Source organism: Lepidothrix coronata, unplaced genomic scaffold, assembly GCF_001604755.1.
Source record: "Lepidothrix coronata isolate B3197 unplaced genomic scaffold, Lepidothrix_coronata-1.0 Scaffold52, whole genome shotgun sequence".
NCBI classification, from domain to species: Eukaryota; Metazoa; Chordata; class Aves; order Passeriformes; family Pipridae; genus Lepidothrix; species Lepidothrix coronata.
The window spans coordinates 3,442,062-3,464,231 of NW_016690232.1; the positions used below are offsets into that span (position 1 = coordinate 3,442,062).

A 22,170-nucleotide genomic window follows, 5' to 3' on the forward strand; every position below is an offset into this window, starting at 1 on the left:
GTGGGGTATGGTTTATGTGGACACAGATGCTGGTTGCCTTTTTTCCAAATACCAGTCCAAGTAAAATGGACTTAAACCTCTCCTGTTTAGTGTTACCCTTCAATTAGAAGCACATCACTCAGAACCAGCTTTTTTCTGGAAGGAAGCATCTTTGTTAAATATCTGGCTAAATCTCTCTCTGCTCTTTGAACTGCAGTTATCAATGAGGACAAGACAAGGAAGAGGTTAAAAGAGGCTATAGACAATTTAGGGTTCTTAGAGCTTTTTTCATGCAAATTGGTTGGAAAGAGCTGAGCATTAGATTTAAAACTAAACCCTGGGTGTAACAGTTCTGTTTTCAAATCAGATACAGGTGCCAGTTATTGTGACACCTTGTACTCCTTTGTCCAGTGCTCTTCTGACTCCAGATAGCAAACTTTGTCTAAGATATTTCATAAGAACGAAACTAAAGCACCAGAAGTGATAGTTTAAGCAGCTGCTGAGCTGTCAAGGTCTTCAGAAGATCATTTAGCTGCTTCGACCAGGGTAAGAGTTACCACAGGCTGCAGCCTTGACATGCAAAAATAATCCATCTTCCATTAGTAAAGAATCTAAAAACAAGTGCATGTTTCTTTGTCTAATTCTGGAAATAGGTTAGGAACTAGGCATGCAGTTATGTCATGTGAGGCAGTTTTACATTGGGAAAAGAAAGGAAACTTGCACCCCTATTTAGGGAGAAGGTCACAGCACAAATCATCAGCGCCTAGAGATGCTGCACAAGTGTGAAGCAAGAAACTAGACTTGAAATTTTGCTGCTCACAAAATTATTTAATAGGTAACAAGTGGTGGTTTAGTCAGGTAAGCTATAGTTGGAAATAAGCACCATGCAAGGATATATTTAATTAGGCATAGGTGGTCTTTCCTTAAGACCAGTCTATGTGCAAAAGATGGAAAATATTTTATTTCTTTAGTACTATATTACAAAAATCCTAAGACTTAGCAGGTACTGCTTCCTTTCTGCCCCTTTAATCTCTAGCTAGGCACTGTGCACTAGTCCTGTGAACTCTTACCTGCTCTGGAAGAGAGAGATCCAATATAAAATTTTAGCACACAACTCTAACCCTGAGAGCTCTCTAGCCTACAGGATCACATTCAAGATACAAACACCATGCAAAGCCTATCTACAGACCTCACTTTCCTATGTATTAATTCATCTGAGAGGACCAACAGGCTGGACACAAGGCACCTGTCAGTCTTAGGACAACTGGAATGTATATGAATGCTATTACTATGGCCAAGTGGCCTACAAAGGGAGCTAGAAACCTGGATTTTTCTGTCCTGGATTGTAGAGCATTCACCCTTTTCCAGGTGTGCTGAACTTTGCATTTAGACTAGCCCAAGATTAATCACAGTTTAGCTAAGGCTAAGGTCTGTGTAGCTTAGGCTGTCTAGGTAAGAGAAAACCAACTTGCCCTTTGAAACAACAGAAACACCTGTCAGTAAGTTGCATCAAGAATTTGCAGAGTTTGTCTCCTAAACATAAATGAACAGAGTGATTCTGATAAAACAAAGGTGCTCAGGAACTATCAGAAGTTTGTACTGCAGCCCTTCTTTAGGGAAAGATGTCTGCTTGGCTTTGCTGTGCATGGCATGGAGTTACAGCTTGTTATGGAGCCAAGTGCAGGAGGTACAGTCCAGCTTTGGACAACCAACATGAGGAGAAAGAAGATGCTGCAGGAGTGAGTTTCCTGTTGGTTTCCCAGCATACATTGTTCGACAGGAAGCCTTTGTAGCATGAAGAGTTGCTGAAATGGCTCTCACTGTATCTGAGAGATTGCGAGTTCTGTCAGTAGCATCAGCACTCCAGAGAGATATTGGCTGTGTAGCATCTGCAAGAAAAAAAAAAAAAAAGCATGATAAAAAAAATTGCCATTACCAGATTTCCACACCCTCAAAGGCTTGGAAGCCAACTACCAAGTGCTCCCTGTGCTGAGTCAGCTGCTCTGTTGCTGTTTGCAAGGTATCCAAGGATCACCCTATTTTCCCTGAATATATATATATATATATATGTGATGTGAACTCTATCCCCATTATGAAAAGCCATGACTGAATTTACACAACACCCATTCCACAAGAGCACCCTTCTACAGAAAGCCTGAGATATCTTGTGCTTACCTGCCTGCAACATAAAAAGTTGTTTCAGCCACTTTTAAGCTACTACAGTTACAAGCAATGTAACACTAACATTCAGTGGTTTGCAGTTGCCCTACCAAGAGCACATCATAGACAGGCTAAGTTCAAGCAACTGCATTTACACAAACTGTTCTTTAACTCAGAAGAAATTATTGCCAAGGATTTATTCTCAATGGTTTGAAGGATATTATGTGGCTATCTATAGGAAGACCAGCATCTTTATGAAAAGGGTTACATGTGAAGGAGTCTTCTGTCTGTGTCTTAATAACTACGATATTAGAAAGCTAGTGAACTTTTTTTAAAGGTTTTGGATTAAATTTGGTATCTTTTTAAGTCCAAAAAAAGTTCTTTATAGCCAAAGAAACTTTCCTGTTCATACCACAGCTAACACACATATTTCTGGTCCAAGACTAGTAGCTTCTGCTGCAACACAGTAGTAAAATACTGACAGCTGTTCCAACTTCAGAACTGAGTATGACTAGTAAAAGCTTAAGAGCTTAGCAACTTCTTGTAGGAAACCATGCAAAAGAAACGTGAAGCCTTCAGGTACAGCTATTTTATTTGGCCAGCATTAGGACAACCTGCTACTTAAAGCCTCACCTTAACAATCCCATCACAGTGTGCCGAGGCAATCGCTGTAGAAACCTTCACCAGTTTTGTGGCTGACAGGTGGATCTTAAAGTGCCTGTGGAAGTGGGAGTAAAGGCAGTCCATGAAGACATCCACTTCTTCCTGAGTGATCTCCCCCGGAGTTTTTTGGATGGTGTCCCACAGGGCTTTAGCATCCTCGGGGTGGATGGCATATGAAATATCCAGAGGCTGGGGCAGGCGGGGGACAGAGAAGACGAGTTCCACGCCAGAGGTAGCTTTGTCCACTTTGCACCCAGTCCACATGGCCACCATCCAGGTGAGGCTGAAGGGGCTGATGGCCAGACGGCGGAAGATGCAGTCAAAAGTCTTCTGGAACCAGTTTCCAACAACAGACATGTAACTCTCCGCCCCGTTCGCCAGGAACAGAGGTAAACAGGTGAAGTCCTCTGGCATGTTCTCGGAAAGATCATCTCCATACACGCAGCAGAAACAGCCCGACCACAGGATCTTGTCTTCTGAGTTTTTGGGGGAAGCTCGTGACCTCGAAGAAAGCTGGGATGGGGAGAAGAAGCATTTGAATGCTACAGAGTAAGTATGACTTTTTTTTTTTTTTTTTAGCCAAAAACAGTTTTACAGTTTCAAGTGTTTGGTAAAAGTTTTTTTCTCAGGACCTTGCGTGCAACACTGTTTTCTGTAAAACACATACAGTTATTCAGTCTGTCCATCGCATCCCTGAAAGTTGAGTGCAGTTATGTTGAAAACAGTGGGAAAAGCATTTTTAACTTCCTTAGGAACAGTGCTGCGATCTGAGTTTATGATGCTTAATTCCAAAGAGGCAATCCATGGTACATCCTACAAGCACTGCCACAATGAACTTGACATTTCAGTAGCACATTTGACTTGGGGCAAAGCATTTCAGAAATATTAATTAGACTCGAGCTGTGGCCAGGAGGGATTATATCAGCTTTATCCGGGACACTAAATAACCCAAGTTCTGGCAGTAAATTGACTGCTGAACTAAAACATAAGACAAAGATTGCTCTGTATAGTCTTGCTCTGATCCTGTTGAGGAGTTGAACTTAAAGTTGCAATTAACTGTATGCGTTGCTTAGGAGATCACAGAACCACAAGATCAATTGGGTTGGAAAAGACCTCTGAGATCACTGAGTCCAACCTGTGTTTAAACACCACCGTGTCAACTAGACCACGTCCAGTCTCTCCTTAAACACCTCCAAGGACAGTGACTCCACCACTGTCCTGGGCAGCCCGTTCCAATGTCTAATCCCCTTTTATGTGAAGAAATTCCTCCTAGTGTCCAACCCTGGTGCAGCTTAAGACTGTGACGCTCTGTTCCATTTAAAAAATAGACGGGACTCAGTTTCATTCAATCTCAGTGGATGCTACAGTAGTTACTCCATACAGCTAGGAGTTAGTTTTCCGGTGGTTTCTTTTTTTTAGAGAGGGTTTCATGACGGTAAAAAACAACTCGAGACACGCAAACCTCGATCACCAAAGCCGCCGGGCGGGCTCCTTACCTGCACAAGGACGGCAGGCTGGTCCTGCTCGCTGCCCTGGAGCTCGGGAAGGCTGGACAGAGCCACTTTGATGTCCAGCTCGACGCCCACCTCCACCGCCAGCCCCTTCTGCCTCTCGGCGGCGATGAAGGCGCCCAGCAGCCGCGCGTAGTCCCTGAGGCGGCCGCGGCAGAAGCGGTACAGGGGGGTCACGCTGTACAGCGTCCAGGCTTTGCGCAGGAGGAGCGCTGTTCTCTGCGGATCCCCGCTTTCCTAGGGCAGGAGAAAAAAGGCAATACCGTTAAAATGTGTTTCGCGAGCGGGGCAGCGCGGCTGAGGGCGCAAGGGAGGGGAAGCGGGGGAGACGGGGAGGTGCCGCCGCCGCTTCCCCCGCCTCAGCGGCCCGGCCGTACCTGCGAGAGCGGCGCCGGCAGGATGAGGCGGCCGCTGGGGCTGTTGCCGAGGCGACCGTAGGCTCGTCCGAAGGGCAGGCCCCGGGAGAGGCGCCCGAGGCTGGGCAGGGTCCGCGCCGCCCCGTCCTCCGCAGACTCCACCGCCATGGCCGCCATGGCCGCCGCCGCCGTTCGAACCCGCCTCCCGTCAGCCCCCGCGCGCGCGGGGCGCGCCCCCGCCGCCATCTTTGGGACGGGCAGGAGGGAGGGAAGGAGGGGGCGGCGGCGCGGGGGTGGTTTCCTCTCCCGTGTCCTTATTTTAAGCCTCCCGCAGGCCCGTGGCGGTGCTCCCGTGTTTCTGGTTCAGGTGCAGCCGCGGGATGGCCCTTCCCCGGCTGCTGGCGCGGGCGCTGCACCGGGCGGCCGCTGTCTCTGCCCCCGCGGCACCAGGTGAGGAAGGAGCGCTTGTCTCATCCCGGAGGTTTGGGGTGTCCTTTTCTCCCCTCGGGGAGTTTCAGTGTGCTTTTTCTCCCCGGGACACAGGTCAGGGTAGTCCACACACTCCTTTAATATCACGCTTGCGATAAGTTATTTTGCCTGTATCACTTTAGTAAGTGCCTTCTCTAAATCGTGTTTCTGTTTTGAGTTTTGGCGTCGCAACGTGAATGGCGATTCCAAGTACATCAAGACTAATTAAGTCGAGTTTTTTTTCTGAGCTTTTAGTTTGGTTTTTGACCCCCTATCCTCTGCAGCAAGCAGTTTGTAAACAGCAGGGGTGGCTGGATGCCTGAGGTAATAGCTGGAAAACAAACCCTCCTTCAGTTGTAAAGGCTGTGATGAAGGCAGCAAGATTGGCTCATGTAATTATTTATGTAGTCTAGGTAATGGCATCCTTCCGACTTCTTGCGAGAGGCCTTCTGTAATCCTGGTTCAGGCCTTTTCCCTGTAGTTGCAGGCAGGAAACTTCAATTTACACGGGCACGGTGGGTGTCTGGTTCATGCATGTTTCAGTCTTGGCTTGTCAAGCCCCCTTGGTGCTGTGTCTTCTCTTCATCAGGAGCTGCAGTGGCAGCACAAGGGGCAGTGGCTTTGAATTCAAGGAGGGCAGGTTTAGATTAGGCAGTAGGAAAAAATTCCTGCCTTTGAGGGTGGTGAGGCCCTGGCACAGGTTGCCCAGAGAAGCTGTGGCTTCCCCATCCCTGCAAGTGTTCAAGGCCAGGCTGGATGGGGCTCTGAGCAACCTGGTCTAGTGGAAGGTGTCCCACTAGACAGGGGATTGGAGCTAAATGATCTTTAGCATTAACCCAAACTGTTCTGTTATTCTATGTTTGAATGTGGAATTGTCAGCATCCCTCAGGACTGATCTGTCTGTGGCTTTTCCTTCTCTCGTGCCTGAACTTTACAGGGCAACAGTTTGCAGCAAGGCTGTGTTCAGATTTCTGTATAAAAGTTTGAGAAACAGAAATAATCCCATTTAAAATATGTTTGGACTAGCCTCACTTAATATTTATGTCTTGGTATCTTATTGCAGATATATATGAAGTAATTTCTCTGTATATGTCTGAATTGTTTTGGGAGGGGAAGCTGTCTAACTATTCTGTCTCACTCGTCTGCAAAAGCCATGAGAGGTTTTGTTATTTTTATTCAAGACTTTAACAGTTTTGTCGTTCGGACCAACACGTGTGGAGAGCTGCGTTCAGCTCACGTGGGACAGAAGGTGACCCTGTATGGATGGATTCAGTATCAAAGGTAAATGCAAACCACAGTGAAAATGGAGATGATTATTTGTCCAGCGTATGCTCTAGGGCTGGATTCACACCCTGCTTTTTATGCTTCAAGTTATCTTTTCATGTCCTGCAGTGCTCCCTTTTGAAATGATTAAACCAGTTGAGAAAAAAGTCAGATCAGTATTTCAGTTTTCAGAGTTAGATACAAATATTAATTTATCCTCACTGCAACACTGTAAAGCAGTAAAGAATTATTGTTGTTGTATAGGAGAGAAATGAAGAAATAGCTTATTTATAGCAATTCTTACAGCAGTGAGCAAATAACTTCCTTTGAGGGTGGGGAGGCCCTGGCACACGTTGCCCAGAGAAGCTGTGGCTGCCCCATCCCTAGAAGTGTCCAAGGCCAGGTTGGATGGGGCTCTGAGCAACTTGGGATAGTGGGAGATCTCCCTGCCCATGGCAGGGGGTTGGAATGAGATGAACTTTAAGGTCCTTTCCAACCCAAACCATTCCATGATTCTACAACTTCTTTTATATAGATTCCTTAAATTTCAAGCAAATGATGATGTTTGTCTTTTCAATCCCAGCATCTAATGAAGCATATTTAAAGAATGCAAGATTTTCTTAAAAAGTATTAAGAAAAGGTAGTAAACAGAGGATGGAATGTGAATTCCAATAGTTTGCTGTAGGTGGTGTGATATAATCTCTCCTAATGGAGTTGAACATTTTATAAATGTTAGGTGAAAAATGTGGACAGTGCCCCAAAATGTCCTGTTCGTGGCTGTGTGCTTGTGCCATGGAGATAGATCCTGTGGCTTGGATGAAGTTAGTTTGTCAGAAGTTGCCTTTTTGCATTTCACAGCCCAGAGAGGCTGGGTTTTGTCCAGCATTGTCCTCCAGTGATGATCTGCATGGATTTTTTTTTTTTTTTATTTTAGGAGGTCCCAAGTATCTCGTCTCTGAACAATTGTAGATGGGGATCCAGGAAACAGAATTAGGAGTATTGTAATGTGATTGTTGTGATCTTGTTTTTAAGGACAGCCAGAGCATTTTCCATTTGACAGTTTTTTGATAAAGTACAATGGCAGCTATCTCTGCTGTAGCTGAAGAGATTTATGATTCTGAGTTTAGCAGTGTGGAACTTTTTATGGGACCTTCTTGCCTTATGATTGGATTTTTTTTTTTTTAAATCCATGTGACCTTTAGCTTTATTGCTCATTTAATTGTGTTTAGCTGAATGATGTTTCCCAGCAGGAAAATGCATGTGTCCGGAATCCCTGCTCAATGTGGATTAACGTTCAAGTTAAAATCCTGCCTCTCCTGGTTATTTGCACATTGTCTGTGGCTGGTCACAATCTGAAACAATTTGTTCAAGTTGGGTTCAGGTGTGGGAAAAGTGTCTGTACACTGAGTAGCTGGAAGTGCTTTGAGATGAGTCACAAGGTTCAGAAAGCAGCCCGTTGCCATGTGCTTTAAAAAGTAGAAACTACTGAATTTGTGAAAAAACTGTTTTCCCTCTTGTGTTTTTCATGGATCAGACAAGGCCTGTTTCTGGTTTTGAGGGATTTCCAGGGACTGACCCAGATCATCATTCCACAGGATGAGGTAAGTGCTACCACAATGTGAGTCTGTGTTTTTGTTTTCCCTTTGGTAGCTTGGGTCCAGCAGACACAGAGAGCAGAACCAAGTGCTTGGTCAGACCCAGACTCACAAGGAGGTTTAAGTGCAACAGAAACATTAGTGCTGTTTCCCCTGGCTTGAGAGTGATTTTGGATTCAAATGGGCCGTCAAGAAATGAGGTGCATTTGCCCTGTCCTTTGAATTTCTGTGAGACTTTGACATCTCCTTGCAGGCACATTCCCACGTGAAGAAGCTCCTGTCTAATGCCCCAGTGGAGTCCGTGGTGAGAGTGACTGGAATCGTGTCCCCTCGGCCGCCGGGGCAGGAGAATCCGGTGAGGATGGTGGGGTCTCTCAGGGGTTTTCTTCCTTGTGGAAAAGAACACTGGATGTGCTCTTTTATGGTTGTGTTTGTGTCATAGCATTGCCATGGGTTCTAGGTGTGTGACAGCCTATCCTCAGATAATGTGAGGTGAAATAACTGCTATGACTTGTAACTTAGGAGAACCTCAGAGCGCATTGCAGGCACCCACAAATTAAACTGCATCCCAGCTCTTTGCAAGGATGATGGCTGGCTTTTCTAGGCTTTCAGAGTGTGAGTGAGAACTTTCTTAAAAATAAATACTGTCATTGCAAGTTCCACAGTGTGTGATGACCTGTTTCTTACTCAGAATAGGTTTTGCTGTTCTCATTCAACCTCAACAGAGGCTGATTAATTTTTTAATGTTCTGTATTCCTCAGCTCTCATCGTAATCAGCTGTTGGTTAATCTGTCAGGATTGCACATATCACCATGGTCTAAAAAGAGAATCTAGATTTATGATCATAACTTTTTGCTCTGACCACTTGAAGATGTCCATGAAGCATCCAGGCTTCAAGCAATGCCTTTATTTCTTTTATTCACGTATCGTTTTGTTGGAAGGTTGTATGTACTTTCTCCTGGTAAATAGCAAGAGTTCTGCAGGATCAAATGAACTTTGCTGTGCCTCAGTGCTACGTGAGGGAAGCTGCCTGCTCTCCCTTGGGATCGAAGAAAGAGAAGACTAGTTCTGAGAACTGGTGTTCAGAACTGGAAGTTCTGAGAAGTTCCTCACGATTTGCCTTTTTTGACTTGTATTAAGGGCTGCTGCTAATGTACACTGAAACACACATTGTGGGGTTCTTCTGAAGTTAATGGTACTGATTGGTTGTATTTTGTTCAAATGTGTGTGCCCTAGAAAGGGCTGAGCCTGACTTCCCTCTGCTCAGCATGTCCTTTGAGGAGAAGGCACAGGAAAAGTAATTGTGTTTCTTGGAGAGACCAGTATGCTCCTGGGAAAGAACCTGCCATCCTTGGTGAGGTGACTTGTGTTTTTCTGAGCAGAAGGGAAACCTAGGAGAAATCTGTCCTTGAGAGAAGCTCTCTGAGTTATATACTGTGTTAGAAGGCAGGGAAGATAATCACGTGGTTTCTTTTTTCCCTTCGACCATCTGTGAAATACCTTTGTCCAATTGTTTTGAGGTTTAATTTTTTTCTTGCCTTTTTGCTCCAGAAAATGCCAACAGGGGATATTGAAGTGAAAGCAGAGACTGCAGAGATCCTGAACTTCTGCAAGAAGCTGCCTTTTGAAATCAAGGATTTTATCAAGGTGTCTGTTCTTTTTTTCTTTTCTTTTTTTTTTTCCCCCCCAAAGTGATGGCTTTTCAATAAATTGGGGATTTGCCTGTGTTGATGGCAAAACATCTGAGAGCTTAGTCTGGTTCTCCCAGCTTCACTTTGGAGAAATTATGATATTCAAAATAGAGATGCTCCTCTTTTCCTATGAGGATGTATTTCTAAAAGCAAAGCAGAAAACAAGGCTTGAATGATTCCAGATTTCAAAATGTCGGTGTAAGAACTGATAGTAAAGGGAAGAGTGAAAGAATGGGGCTATGCTGGCTTTTTCTTGGAGTTTGAAAAAAAGAGGCAGCTCTTATCATGGCAAATGTCTGGTTTTTTTGAATTATGGAATCAAAAAATGGTTTGGGTTGGAAGGGACCTTAACAAAGATCATCTCATTCTGACCACCTGCCATGGGCAGGGACACCTTCCACTAGTCCAGGTTGCTCAGAGCCCCATCCAACCTGGCCTTGAACACTTCCAGGGATGGGGCAGCCACAGCTTCTCTGGGCAGTTTGTTTTTTTTTTTTTTTTTACAGTGATTGTCGTGCACGAAAACACTCTGCGGTGGATGCTTGTGTAGGTTTTTTTTTTTTTTTTTTTTACAGTGATTGTCGTGCACGAAAACACTCTGCGGTGGATGCTTGTGTAGGTTGCGGGCGGTGGTTGGTTTGTGGCAATTGAGCAGCATTCCTTTTTAGCTTCTGCCTTTTTTCCTGTGTCTTTAGGAGCAGCTGCATTGGACATGCAGTTTGAGTCTTGTCTCTGAATCCCAATTCTCTCTCCTCCCCAGAAGTCGGAGGCCTTACGGATGCAGTATCGCTACCTGGACTTGCGCAGCCTCCGGCTGCAGCACAACCTGCGGCTGAGGTCACGGGTGGTGATGAGGATGAGGGAGTATCTGTGCAACCTCCATGGTGAGACATGTACTTGAACAACAGTGTGCAGCAAAGAACATTTTTAACTCTCCTTTCTGCTGTTTCCTGTTGCTGGGAGAAATCCCAGCCAGCTACTCCAAACTGGTCCCACTTAGCAAGGACATGTCTGCTTGTGCTGGGGTCTTTAGAGGGTTGTTGCCAGGCCTGAAGAACAATGTTGAAATCTCTTGGCATGCTGCAAGCCAGTTGTTTCAAATTAGCTGATTCCAGTGAGAAATGGTCCTTTGCAAGTAGTTTCCCTCTTTTGGTCACCCAGTTGAGGCATGTCAGAGGGATGGATCTGTTTTAGGGCTTTTGCTTATTTTAAACACAGACACCTTTTTGGAAAAGCAATGCCTATTTCAGAACGGATAGAGAATGAACAATTTTTCAGCCTGTTTGGAGTCCTCTGTCATCAACAGTTCTGGCAGGACATCAGGGTAACTCAGAGCCTTTAAATCTGTCATTACAGGAATTATTCTTAGAAGCAGCAGCCTGTAGATTTTGGAGAGCCTCCATGGTGTGCTAGATAACCTATTTGGCTGACTGACCCTACTCTAACTTACTCTGTCATATTAGTTCTTCCTGCTCTCAGCATATTCCATGTCTGAAGCATGTGTTTGTTCCCCAGGGTTCGTGGATGTAGAAACTCCAACGCTCTTTAAAAGAACCCCTGGGGTATGTATGTGATGCTTTTTGGCCTCCTGCAGCTGCACAGGCAGTTCATGGTGGAATTGCCAGTTGCCACTCAGCCTTCATTGCTGTTCCCTCACTAAGTTACAGCTCTTTTAACTTCTGATATGATCCGTGGATCCTTTTAAAAGTAAAGGGATAGAAAAGGGAGAGGTGAAAACTTGTGTCTTAATTTTGAACCTTCAGATGAGTAAAGCTTCTGTCCTGTAGAGCGTGTGTTGGATGCAAGTCTGTCCTGGGATTATAAAACCAAAAAACTTTCTTAAAGCACTGTATTCCCAGCATTTATCTCTTAACCAGTAGGTTATTGCAGTTGTCATACTCAAGTAAATTTAATTTCTGAATTTATGTTCCTTTCTTTCACTTCAAAAATAGTCACAGAGAAGAGAGCTGTAGCTGAGGAATTTTTGATGCAGCGAATGTGGAGTTCTTGCATTTAAACCCTTATCTTGGTAATACATGGGTATTACCCATGTATTATGCATTAGTCTCTCAGACCAGGAGGTGGAGAATTCTCTCTCCTTTGGGATACTTTGGACCAAGTTGTTAACAGATTTTAAGTGTAATGTACAAACAGCCACTTCCTCACAGGTGGGATTTCATAATGGGGAAGTAGGTCCTTTCCCCTTGCACTTCCAGTCTGTGCTCTGTCAAGAATTGGGGCCACTTACTTGTTGAACTCTGTCAATTTTCTTTCTGATGCTTAGGGAGCCAAAGAATTCCTTGTGCCCTCAAGGGAAGCAGGCAAGTTCTACTCCCTGCCACAGAGTCCTCAGCAGTTCAAGCAGCTCCTCATGGTTGGAGGCCTGGACAGGTAAGAGTTTCTTGGAGTCCTGTTCTGTGCATGTCCTGTCCAGGGTTGGCTTGCTTTGATCTGTGAAGTTTTAGGTACTTCCCCCAAAAAACTTAGTGCCAAGGGTTTTGTGTTTTGAAGAGGAGTCCTTAAGTACTTGACACTTTCCAGCTAGGCCAGGCTTTTTGCCCTTCCAGTCAGAGGAAATGCATCCTGTTGGAAGGCTGAAATCTTCACTGCTGCTTTAATAGCAAACCTGATCTGAAGCACAGCCTGCCTCAAGGGTGGAAAATGCAGCGTGTGAAAAAAGCCTCTCCAAGAGTAACCTACAGAACTAATTGAGACAAGGCTGGGCTGCTGAGCATAACTGAGACAGGGAAAGCATGTTCTCAGGGTGCTTGAGTACCAAGTTTTTAACTGGGCTTGCTTCTCCAAATAAAATTGAAGGAGAGGGAGACATTTCTTCACACAGTGAACTGCAGGCCAGGTCTTGTCTGTGAATTTTGCATGGCTGTTAGAGTGTAGTGGGAGGTGAAAAAGAGTTGAGCTGGGGGACCAGCTTGCCTGGCAGCCTCCAAGTGCCTCTGGAAGATATGGTTGGAGATGGATACAGTTGCTGATGCAGTTGCTGCCACTCAAAATGTCATGCTTTTCAAGGGATGAGAACAAAGATCGTGTGCTGCAAAGGGAACAGAACACTCTCTCTGTTCTTTTTTTTTTTTTTCCCCATTCTCTTTTTTATGATCAATTCTACAGCCACAATACTGATTGTGGCTGTAATTTGGGGTACTTTAAATCGTTATCTAAGTAATGGTGCTGTTGCAGGTACTTCCAGGTTGCTCGCTGCTACCGAGATGAGGGTTCACAGCCTGACAGGCAGCCTGAATTCACACAGGTAACCAGCTCGTGCTGCTGCCTCAACCCAAGTGGCTTTTTTAGCTGTTTCCCCCTCTGAAGGCTTGGTTTGTGCTAGTCTGGTGCTGCTTGGGGGGGTACAGAGTTGTTTGGTGCGTGTTTCACAGACACAGCCCTTTGTGCTTGATGATGCAATCTCTTTCTGTCCTGCTGGGTCAGGCATCCCATTCCTCAGCCTTGAGATCCCAGGCAGAGTTAGCCTGGTTCATTCAAGGCTGCTTCTTATGTCTTCTTTGTCATTACCTCATTGGGCTCTCTGAGGAGGTGGTTTCCTGAGTCATCAGGCTGTAGGGAGATCATAATCACATCCCCAGCCTAATGCAATTGTGCTGTGATTTCATGTCATGTATTGCTTCTTGTTTTGCCGCCTTTGTGCTCAGGAGCTTCTACAAGTTGCAGTGTGAAAGCAAAACCTATAGCTAATGTTGAATTCCCCCTCTTGTTCCCTGTTTTAAGATAGATATAGAGATGTCATTTGTAGATCAAGCTGGGATCCAGAGACTGATAGAGGGCCTCCTGCAATATTCCTGGCCTGAGGAAAGAGGCTCCATTACAACTCCTTTCCCTTCCATGACATATGAGGAGGCACTGGCTGAGTATGGGACTGATAAACCAGACACTCGCTTTGGTATGAAGGTGAGGGTTTGCCCACTGGAAACTTGCAGCTTTTCCTTTTTGTTAGCATTTTAATAATCTTTACATCATGTATACATGATTGGCTGGAGTTCTGAGTGCTGTAATTTAGCCAAGGAGTCTGTCCCATCAGACCCCTTTGTACAGGTAATCATCTCTGGGAGAAGAGTGAGTTTGATTAGTTGGCTGTAGAAAACATATGTTCTAATAAAAGTTAATTTTCAAGATAATGTGTTGTCAGGAAGCAATGCATCTTGAGTGTTTTAGGAGCAAAAGCTCCTAAAAGGCAATAGTGTGGAAGGTGTTAAGACACAGGTACAAGACTTTTGCTTCATGTTCCTACTACTAAGGCTTTTTCCCATCTGTCCTTTCTCAGATAGTGGATATCAGTGATGTTTTACGACTATCAGACATTCAGTTTGTGCAGAATGCACTCAGTTACCCACGTGGCACCATCAGAGCCATTTGTATCCCTCAGGGAGTGGTAAGTGATGCTTTGACGTTCCTGCTTGTGGTTTATGTGAAATAAATAGAATGCCAATCTGAATTTCTTTGTTAGTATGGAAATGTTCCTTGCTGTTTCTGGTGTCCTTCAGGGAACTTGGGATTGGTTGTAATCAATGTCAGGTTGCACTGAGTCATGTTAGAATGGAGATGATCAGGTGATGGGAAGACTGTATTATCCTTAGGAAGGGGAAGAAGAGAATGGAGCTGCAAGATCCTTTGAGGGTAGGGAATCCTCTTGGGGTTTCACCTTGCTTTTTGTCGGCCTTTTGATGTGCATCTCAGTAATATATTGTGCCTTGTGGCAAGAGATTGAAACAGGGCTGGGTATGGCACAGCTCTGGGCTGGGCAGAGAAAGGTCAGGGGGTTAGAAGTCCTCATGTTTCCTTTAGCTGCATTTGTGGGCACAATTCGTGTCTTATTTTGAGGATGTCACGGACCAAATCCAAGGCTGACAATAGATGTAGAAGATTGTTTGACACAGCCAGATATTTTGGCAGGGAAGCAGATTTAATTCTGGCTGTGGGCATCTTTGTAGCTTGAACAGTATGGAAAAAATAAATCCACTAAATAATGAGTTTTATTTTGGGAATAGGACTTCCTGGTTTCTCTTGGGACTCCATTTTAACACAAAGTGCAAGTTAGTGGCTTCCCACCAGAGGGCACTGAGGTGTGTGTTTGAGCAACACAAAAGTGGAATCTTGAGCCTTTCTGAACACTAGAGTAGATGAAAAAAATTAAGATCTGGATTCAGGTCCTCATTTACTGTGTTTTGTTGCATGTGAGAGTCAGCCCAGTTGGTTTCTCTCTGTTCCTCCAAATTGAGCTCTGCCTTCCCCATCAACAGTGTGGTAGAGTAACCTGCTTTCTGCAGGCTGGAGGCAGTTAGTTGGTGTGATCTGACCCTGCTGACCAGGTACATTTATCTGTACACCTAGAGGGATCTCTTCCTGAAAGGAGCCCTTGGAGAAGATGCCCAGCTACAGTCCAGTGCTGTGGGCCCTGTCCTGTTCCACAGCCCTCATAAGAACTTGTACTAGAAGCAAAAGAATTTGAGAAGTTTGGAAACTTAGTAATTTCAATCCTAGTCAAGCTTTCCATGGATTTTGCTGATCTTTACTGTCCTCTCTTGTTCTTTCCCCAGAGGTATCTTAAAAATAAAGACTTGGAGTCACTAAAGGAGTCTGCAAAATCCCAGTTTAACCAGGTGAGACAGAAATGCTGCTGAGTTATTGGAATGGGTGAATGACAAAGTGTGTTTAAGGGCAGAGGAAGGTAGAAGAGCAGTTTTTAATAGCTGAGAGTCAGTGCCTGACCATGTGATGTTTCAGGGCAAGAGGGGGCAGCACTGCACTGAACATACTCTTATCATTCTTCAGGAAATCATGGAAATTATCCGCAGGCCTGATGGAAGCTTGAAGTCCCTGCTTACCAAGTTTCTTGGGAAGAAGCAGCAGCTGGAGCTTATCCAAGCACTGAACATGCAGGTGGATGATGTGGTGCTGCTGGCAGCTGGTGAACACAAGCAAGTGGTAGGAGGCATTTCTTGGCTGGCTGTGTGAGTTGAGTGTTGCTGATGATGATGTTATCTGACCTTAGTCTGATTCTTCTTATTATTTAAATAGGTCATCGTCTAATTTTCTGTTTCTCTGGAGCAGAAGCTATAGCAACAGCAAATAAAGCATGAAATGTACCTATTATTTTTATTGCCCCCAGTCAGATTCTGGGAGGGCATTGTAACTGAAATGAAGGCTGAAATATAAAAAAAAACCCCACCCTGCAACAAATCAGTGCCTCCTTTTCCTTCACCTTAACTTAATTTTTAAAGCACAAGCAGATTGGAAAACAAGGTCAACTAGGTAATTTTGTCTCCCATAAGTGGGTGACTTATTAACAGCACTGGTGGGAGACTCTGTCCCTATCCTTCTTGCCAGCAGATTTTGCCTTCCAGACATTGGTTTATTACAAGGTATTGTGCTCTGCTTGATAGCCAGAATTTTGTTGTACGTTCTGTCTCTGTGCCTTCATTTCTCTGTCTGCAAAGTGTAGAACTTACATGTGCTCCTCCAGTTAATCCACGTGTGTGGAGCTTGAGGTTAGTCTAAAAAAGTTCTGCAAAGAGGGAAGAGTTGGAAGAAAATGGACTTTCAGGCTCCTTACTTGTTTCTTGTCAAACCCTGGAGCTGCTGCCGCCTCAGCAGGAAGGGGATATATTTCAGGATACAAGGCAGAAGTGTTTAAGGCAACAATGCATTACAGTTGATGCTGCCTTTATGAAACATTCTCTTTGCCTGGTCGGTGTTTGAGTGACTTCCCTGATGGTAAAGTTGCCCTGTCTCATGCTCTCCCTTCTCTGTTGCAGTGCTCTGCGTTAGGAAGCCTGCGGTTGTTGAGTGCCAGCCTCCTTGAGGCAGCTGGGCTGGCACTCCGTGATCCTACGGCTTTTCACTTTCTGTGGGTGGTGGATTTCCCCCTTTTCCTCCCAAAGGCCGAGAATCCCACTGAACTGGAATCTGCTCATCACCCCTTCACTGCCCCACATCCTTCAGATGCCAGCCTCCTCCATTCTGATCCCACAAAGGTAACTAACTTCATGCCTGCCGTGCTGGCTCTTTTACAGCAACTCACGTGGACAACTAGGCAAGTGGCAGCTGGTTTTAGTGTAAAAAGAGATGTTGTTTCATGGAATTGACTGCACAAGGAAGACATAGACCTGTTGGAATGAGTCCAGAGGAGGCCATTAGGATGATCAAAGGGTTGGAGCACCTCTGCTATGAGGACAGGTTGAAGGAGTTGAGGTTGTTCTGCATGGAGAAGAGAAAGCTCCAGGGAGACATTAAAGCCCCTTCCAGTGCCTAAATGAGCTACAAGAGAGCTGGAGATGGATGTTTTTTAAGGGCAAGCAGTGATAGGACAAGGGGAAATGACTTTAAGCTGAAAGAGGGTAGATTTAAATTGGATATTAGGAAGAAATTCTTCCCTGTGAGGTCGGTGAGGCCCTGGCACAGGTTGCCCAGAGAAGCTGTGGCTGCCCCATCCCTAGGGCATCCCTGGAAGTGTTCAAGGCCAGGTTGGATGGGGCTTGGAGCAACCTGGTCTGGTGGAATGTATCCTCTGCCTGTGGCAAGGGGTTGGAACAAGATCATCATTAAAGTCCCTTCCAGCCCAAGCCATTCTGTGATCCTGTACATGTCTGTTTGGAAGAGATTTCCCAATGCTCTGAGTGGCAGTATCCATGTGTGCCCCTGACAAAAGGAGCTTATAGGAAGCAGTTGTCTAAGGTGAGAAGTCTTTATATTCTGACCCATCCGATTTGCTTCAGGTTTTGATCAATCCCTACAAAAGGATTTGGGCTGTTTCCACGTCTGTCAGAGGCAATCCACGCCTCCAGCAGGACTGGTACCTGAACTGCAGCATAACCCCAAGAGACCAGCATTGTAGTGTTTCATGGCTTCATTCCCAGAGTGTTTGCCATTGTTGTGCAGGTTGTTGTTGGATGCAGCTGTGCCCCAGCCTCGCTGAGGTGCCTGTTCATTCCTCTCTGCAGGTCCGTAGCCAGCACTACGACCTCGTGCTGAATGGCAATGAGGTTGGAGGTGGCTCCATCAGAATTCACAGTGCAGAACAACAGCGTTTTGTGCTGGAGAAAGTGCTGAAGGTAACACCTACAGATGTCTCTAATGTTCTCTTGGAGATTTAAAGGACTAATTAGTTTAAATGTTAATTTAGTATTCTGAAAGAAACACTCATGTGCTTCTCAGATAAAGAAACATAACTCCTAGCCCTGAGCAATGGATGATTTAATTGTATCTTCATCTTGTGTTGCTGATAGGAAGAGCATTGCTTGTCCAGTGACACTTGGGTAATTTTGCAGGAGGATTCCGAGGTGCTTTCCCATCTGCTTGAGGCTTTGGAATTAGGAGCTCCCCCTCATGGAGGAATTGCTTTAGGTAAGTAGCTCTCCAGATGCAGGTGTGTTGTGCCCTTTTTTTAGCATATTAGACCCCAGGAACAAGCTTGTTAGGAAAAGCCTTGTCTCCTCCTGATGGAGGTGGCTGTTCAGGTGCTGATTTTGGCACATCTGCCTGGTAACACTGGGCTTACACGGTGCTTTCATCTCTGCAGCAACTTTGGGGAAGGAAACAGAGGTTTAGTCAGCAAGATTAGGTCATCTTTGTTCTTATTCCTGTGCAACCAGAGCGGGATCCCTGTACTTCATGCCTGGAGGCCTGGGACAGCAGGGTACTTCGTGTTTCACAGCCTTGCCCTCTGCTTCAGTCTCACTTCCCTTCTCCCTTACCTGTTTTGCTCACTAATTCACATAATGTCAGGATCTTTTTTCCTAGAACGCTGCAAGTTTGAGGTTTAATAAAAGAGGGAAAAACCCCCAACCAACCAACAACACCCTCCCCACACATGCCAAAACAAACAAAAATGCCTACAAAAAACAAAGGTGGCATTTTAACCTGTGGTCTCTCAGTGTGACTTCCCTCCATCCAGACACCCAGAGGCTCTTGTTCTTTTTGAATTCCTCCCGGTTGCTGTAATCCTTCCGAACTGGTTGACCAAGAGCTCTGAGCGGTCAGGCAGAGCCCTGACAGTGTCCTGCCGCTTAGCTGCCCCAATTTTGTTATGCTGTGTTTGCAAAGACAGTGTCTCTGTCGTTGCAGAACTTTGTGTAATATTGAAAGGCTTTATTTTGGTCGGCATTTCTGCTCTCGAGGCAAGTCTGTTTCTCTGCTACCGGTTGAGAGTAATTTTTTTTCCCCTTATTTGCTTCACTCTTTTTCTTCAAGCTCAGTAATATTACCTACTCAATCTTTCTGATTTTTCTGACTCAGAGGAAGTAATATAGAGCCATAACTCAAGTGGTTCACTAATTTGTCATCTTCTTCTAGGACTTGACAGGCTGATCTCTCTCATCGTTGACGCTCCAAGTATCCGAGATGTCATTGCATTTCCAAAATCCTTCAGGGGACGAGACCTGATGGCCAATGCTCCAGACTATGTCACTCCAGAAGAACTAGAGCCCTATCACATCCAGGTTTCCTGGCCTCTTGAAGAAAAAGAGGCAAAGAAAAACTAACTTAAAGCCAGTGATGTAAGCTGCTCTGTGTAACCAGAGGTGGTTACAGCCTCTAAGTGGATTCAGTTCAGAAAATGTCACCCTGCTGTTGTGGCAGGATGGGGGACAGTCCAACCCCACTGTACTGTGGCAGTTTCAGGATTGAATGGGAAGTAGATATGAGGACTCCCTGACAGGAATTCAGCTTTGGGCGGTAATTGGAAGGAGAAGTAGAAAAGCAAAAGAAAAGAATATAATTTTAGAATAGGACATTGAGACTGTTTGGTTTAGGGTGTCATTAGAGGGAAGATGGAATCTGATTTTTTTCCAATCCCCACTTTTAACATGTCCCTTGTCAAGTATTTCTCCTCCCATCTGGAGGAGATAGCTTCCCTGGCAGGACAGTTTGTGTTCCTGATAATCATTAAATCATGTCAGCTGAGCACTGTGACAATAAAGCTGTGCTGGGCCAAGAGCTCTGGACACTGCACAGCAAAACTTCAGTGCAATCAGCAACTTGTCTCATATTGGAGGGTACAAGATCATGCAGAACTTTGCCAGGGGGAGTTCATGTTCAGCTGTGTTCTCCCTTCAAAGGAGAGGGCGAGAAGCATCAATAATGTTTGCAACAGTTGTCCTCGTAATACTTGTCAAAGAGGTGATGGTCTGTCTTTGGGGCCTGTGGTCCCTGTGCTTTCCAGCACAGTAATTCAGGAGTTTGTATGTTTATAAATAAAGTTTACCTGGCAATGTGGTTTTGGCTGAGCATACCTGTGGGCTTTCTGTACAAGAGCAAGCTGCTACTTTTTCGTGGGGACCCCTGATCCCTCCAGGAGATGACAAGAAATCTGTGGCAGCACAGTAGGGTTGCCAGTCTTCTGTGAGTTCTGCCTGGTGCTGCAACCCCCCTGCTACAGTGGTGAGTGATGCAGCAGCACATTCCTCCCAAGTAACTGTTTATCTCTGTCCCACACCAGAGCATCCACAGTGCAGGAGTGAACAGCATCCTAGGTGACCAGGCCACTCAGCTCTGCTCTGCAGTGTGTGTACAGCAAGCAGAGGCACTCCAGTGGGTGTTCTCCACTCCGTGTTTAGGCTGGAGAAAGCAGAAAACTGGCAGGAGGAAAGGAGGGAGTTGAGGAAGCTGAGGAAAAGAGAAGGAAGAGATTACTTGATTAAGATCAGAAGATCGTGCGAAGGAAGAAAAGCAAAAGCTCCTGTGTCCCAGCTGGGAAGGACAGCGGGAGACACAGGCCAGAGGAAGTGCATGAGGACAGAAGGAGGACTGCAATTCTTGGCTGAGCTGATACAGAGCTCCAGCCTTCTGCTGGAGAGCCTGTCCTGTAGATTCTATCAACTCCTGGTCTGCTCCAAGGGTTATCTGCTAATTGTGGGATAACATGGCATGGTGATGCATACTGTTGTTTTTTAAATACTGGACTGTCCTGTTGATAAGAATCAATAAGGGAGGTGGCTCTTCTTGAGATTGGGGTTTTTTTGAGTGTCATCCGTAGAGAAGTGACAGTAGAGCTGACTTGCTGCTGCTTTCCAGGTTATAAAATTATGGAGCTACGCGTGTAAAAGAAAACTTAAATCCTCTCTTATCTCATGGTATGATTGTTATTTTCAGTCTCAAAGAATGGTTAAATGCTATTTAAAACAATCCTGGATTTGTGTTCACGTTCATTCTAGCCAAATGCTGAATTCCTTCTTTTTTGCCTTGTATCAGGTATTCATTCTTATCTTGAAATTAATTCACCTTTAGTTTACCTCTTTTTTTTTTTTTTTTCCCTGAGGAGAAGCTGTCAGTAATGGAGTGAGGATCAGTTTTCAGAGAGAAACTGATTTCTAAGCAGACCCATGTTAAGCTGTGGTCCTTGTGGGTCCCTTCCAACTCAGGACATTCTATGATTCTAAAAACAATTTTGTTTTTTGTTATTGCTTTTGCAAAGAGGAGAGTCACCCTATGACAGTTATACCAGACATTTTCATTCCCTTGTTAGTGGTGATATGAAATAAAGCCACTACAGGCTCTGTGTTATATTCAGACTGCTGGTTTAGAAGATGCTGAATTTTGTGATTTAGTTTCTTTACTGGTAGTGTGATTAAGATTTGCATGGAATTTGCATGAGGATCATCTGTGTTGCCAAAGCAGGGATATCAGAAGCTTGTTTGAGGTCATAGAATATAGGAGATAAGTTACTCTGAAAAGTTCTTCGCTCCCCCCCGACTATTATTTATAGTAACTGTGAACATAATGTGCTGACATTTGCTTTTTAATTGTGAAATGAGGGGTACTGTGTCGCTTGGTTAGTACCTGTTTGCAAAGGCAAATGCTGTTTACCTCTGATGAGTCCCAAATTAGGATTATCAAGCATTCAAAGGGAAAGTGATGCTCTAAGAGGCTTAGGCAGAAATGTAACACTGCCTGGAACATTCTTTTCGTGAGCACTCGTTAAAACATGTGAGGGAGCTGTCTCCCAACCCTCCACGTCCCTCTTGTGCAAGCTGCTTTGTGTGGTGTTTGTTTACCCACTGCTATATTAAGGACTCACTGCAGTTATAAGTGTGTGACACAGCTACAGGGGGGGGGAAAAATCCAACAAAACACGTTGTCGGAGCTGCTGCCATCCTGCCACAATTAGGTCAGTGGAAAAGATGCGTCCCAAATCCATGCAAGCCATTTGTGCTTGGACTTGTGAGTGAAGGTGGCTTACAAGACAAGTGTGTGAGTTTGCCAGTGTTGTGTGAATGTTGCCACAAAGAGGATATTAATTTTTTTGTTGTTGTTTTATAGGGCATTGTGAAAGGTTTTGCTTGGGCTTGTGGCAGCCTGATTTACAGAAAATCACTGAAACCACAGTCTGGTTGGCACACTTGGCTGCATATCTTGGTAGAAGCAAGAATAGACAGGCTTTACAAAGAAATCCATGGAATTCAGGGGTGGTCATATTGCAGACTAGTATGTTCGTGCTTGCTGGAGAAAAGCTGCTGGC

The 22,170-nt window shown here is 45.0% G+C and overlaps 2 protein-coding genes across 2 annotated transcripts; one reads left to right on the plus strand and one right to left on the minus strand.

The window, feature by feature from the left end:
* Window positions 1-81: 81 nt before the first annotated feature.
* Window positions 82-4,854, minus strand: CENPL (centromere protein L). Its single transcript, XM_017815789.1, has 4 exons — window positions 4,691-4,854; window positions 4,299-4,550; window positions 2,773-3,315; window positions 82-1,868 (listed from the first exon to the last, which is right to left on the minus strand). Exons 1-4 carry the CDS (start codon window positions 4,844-4,846, stop codon window positions 1,797-1,799), a joined length of 1,023 nt encoding a protein of 340 aa, XP_017671278.1. The 5' UTR covers window positions 4,847-4,854; the 3' UTR covers window positions 82-1,796.
* Window positions 4,855-4,952: 98 nt separating this feature from the next.
* DARS2 (aspartyl-tRNA synthetase 2, mitochondrial) lies at window positions 4,953-20,934 on the plus strand. The gene is made up of 17 exons (XM_017815832.1): window positions 4,953-5,119; window positions 6,319-6,418; window positions 7,935-8,001; window positions 8,249-8,350; window positions 9,547-9,642; window positions 10,447-10,570; window positions 11,202-11,248; window positions 11,971-12,077; window positions 12,882-12,951; window positions 13,428-13,607; window positions 13,981-14,088; window positions 15,254-15,316; window positions 15,489-15,641; window positions 16,472-16,690; window positions 17,657-17,767; window positions 17,984-18,059; window positions 19,008-20,934. Exons 1-17 carry the CDS (start codon window positions 5,050-5,052, stop codon window positions 19,193-19,195), a joined length of 1,881 nt encoding a protein of 626 aa, XP_017671321.1. The 5' UTR covers window positions 4,953-5,049; the 3' UTR covers window positions 19,196-20,934.
* Window positions 20,935-22,170: the final 1,236 nt, after the last annotated feature.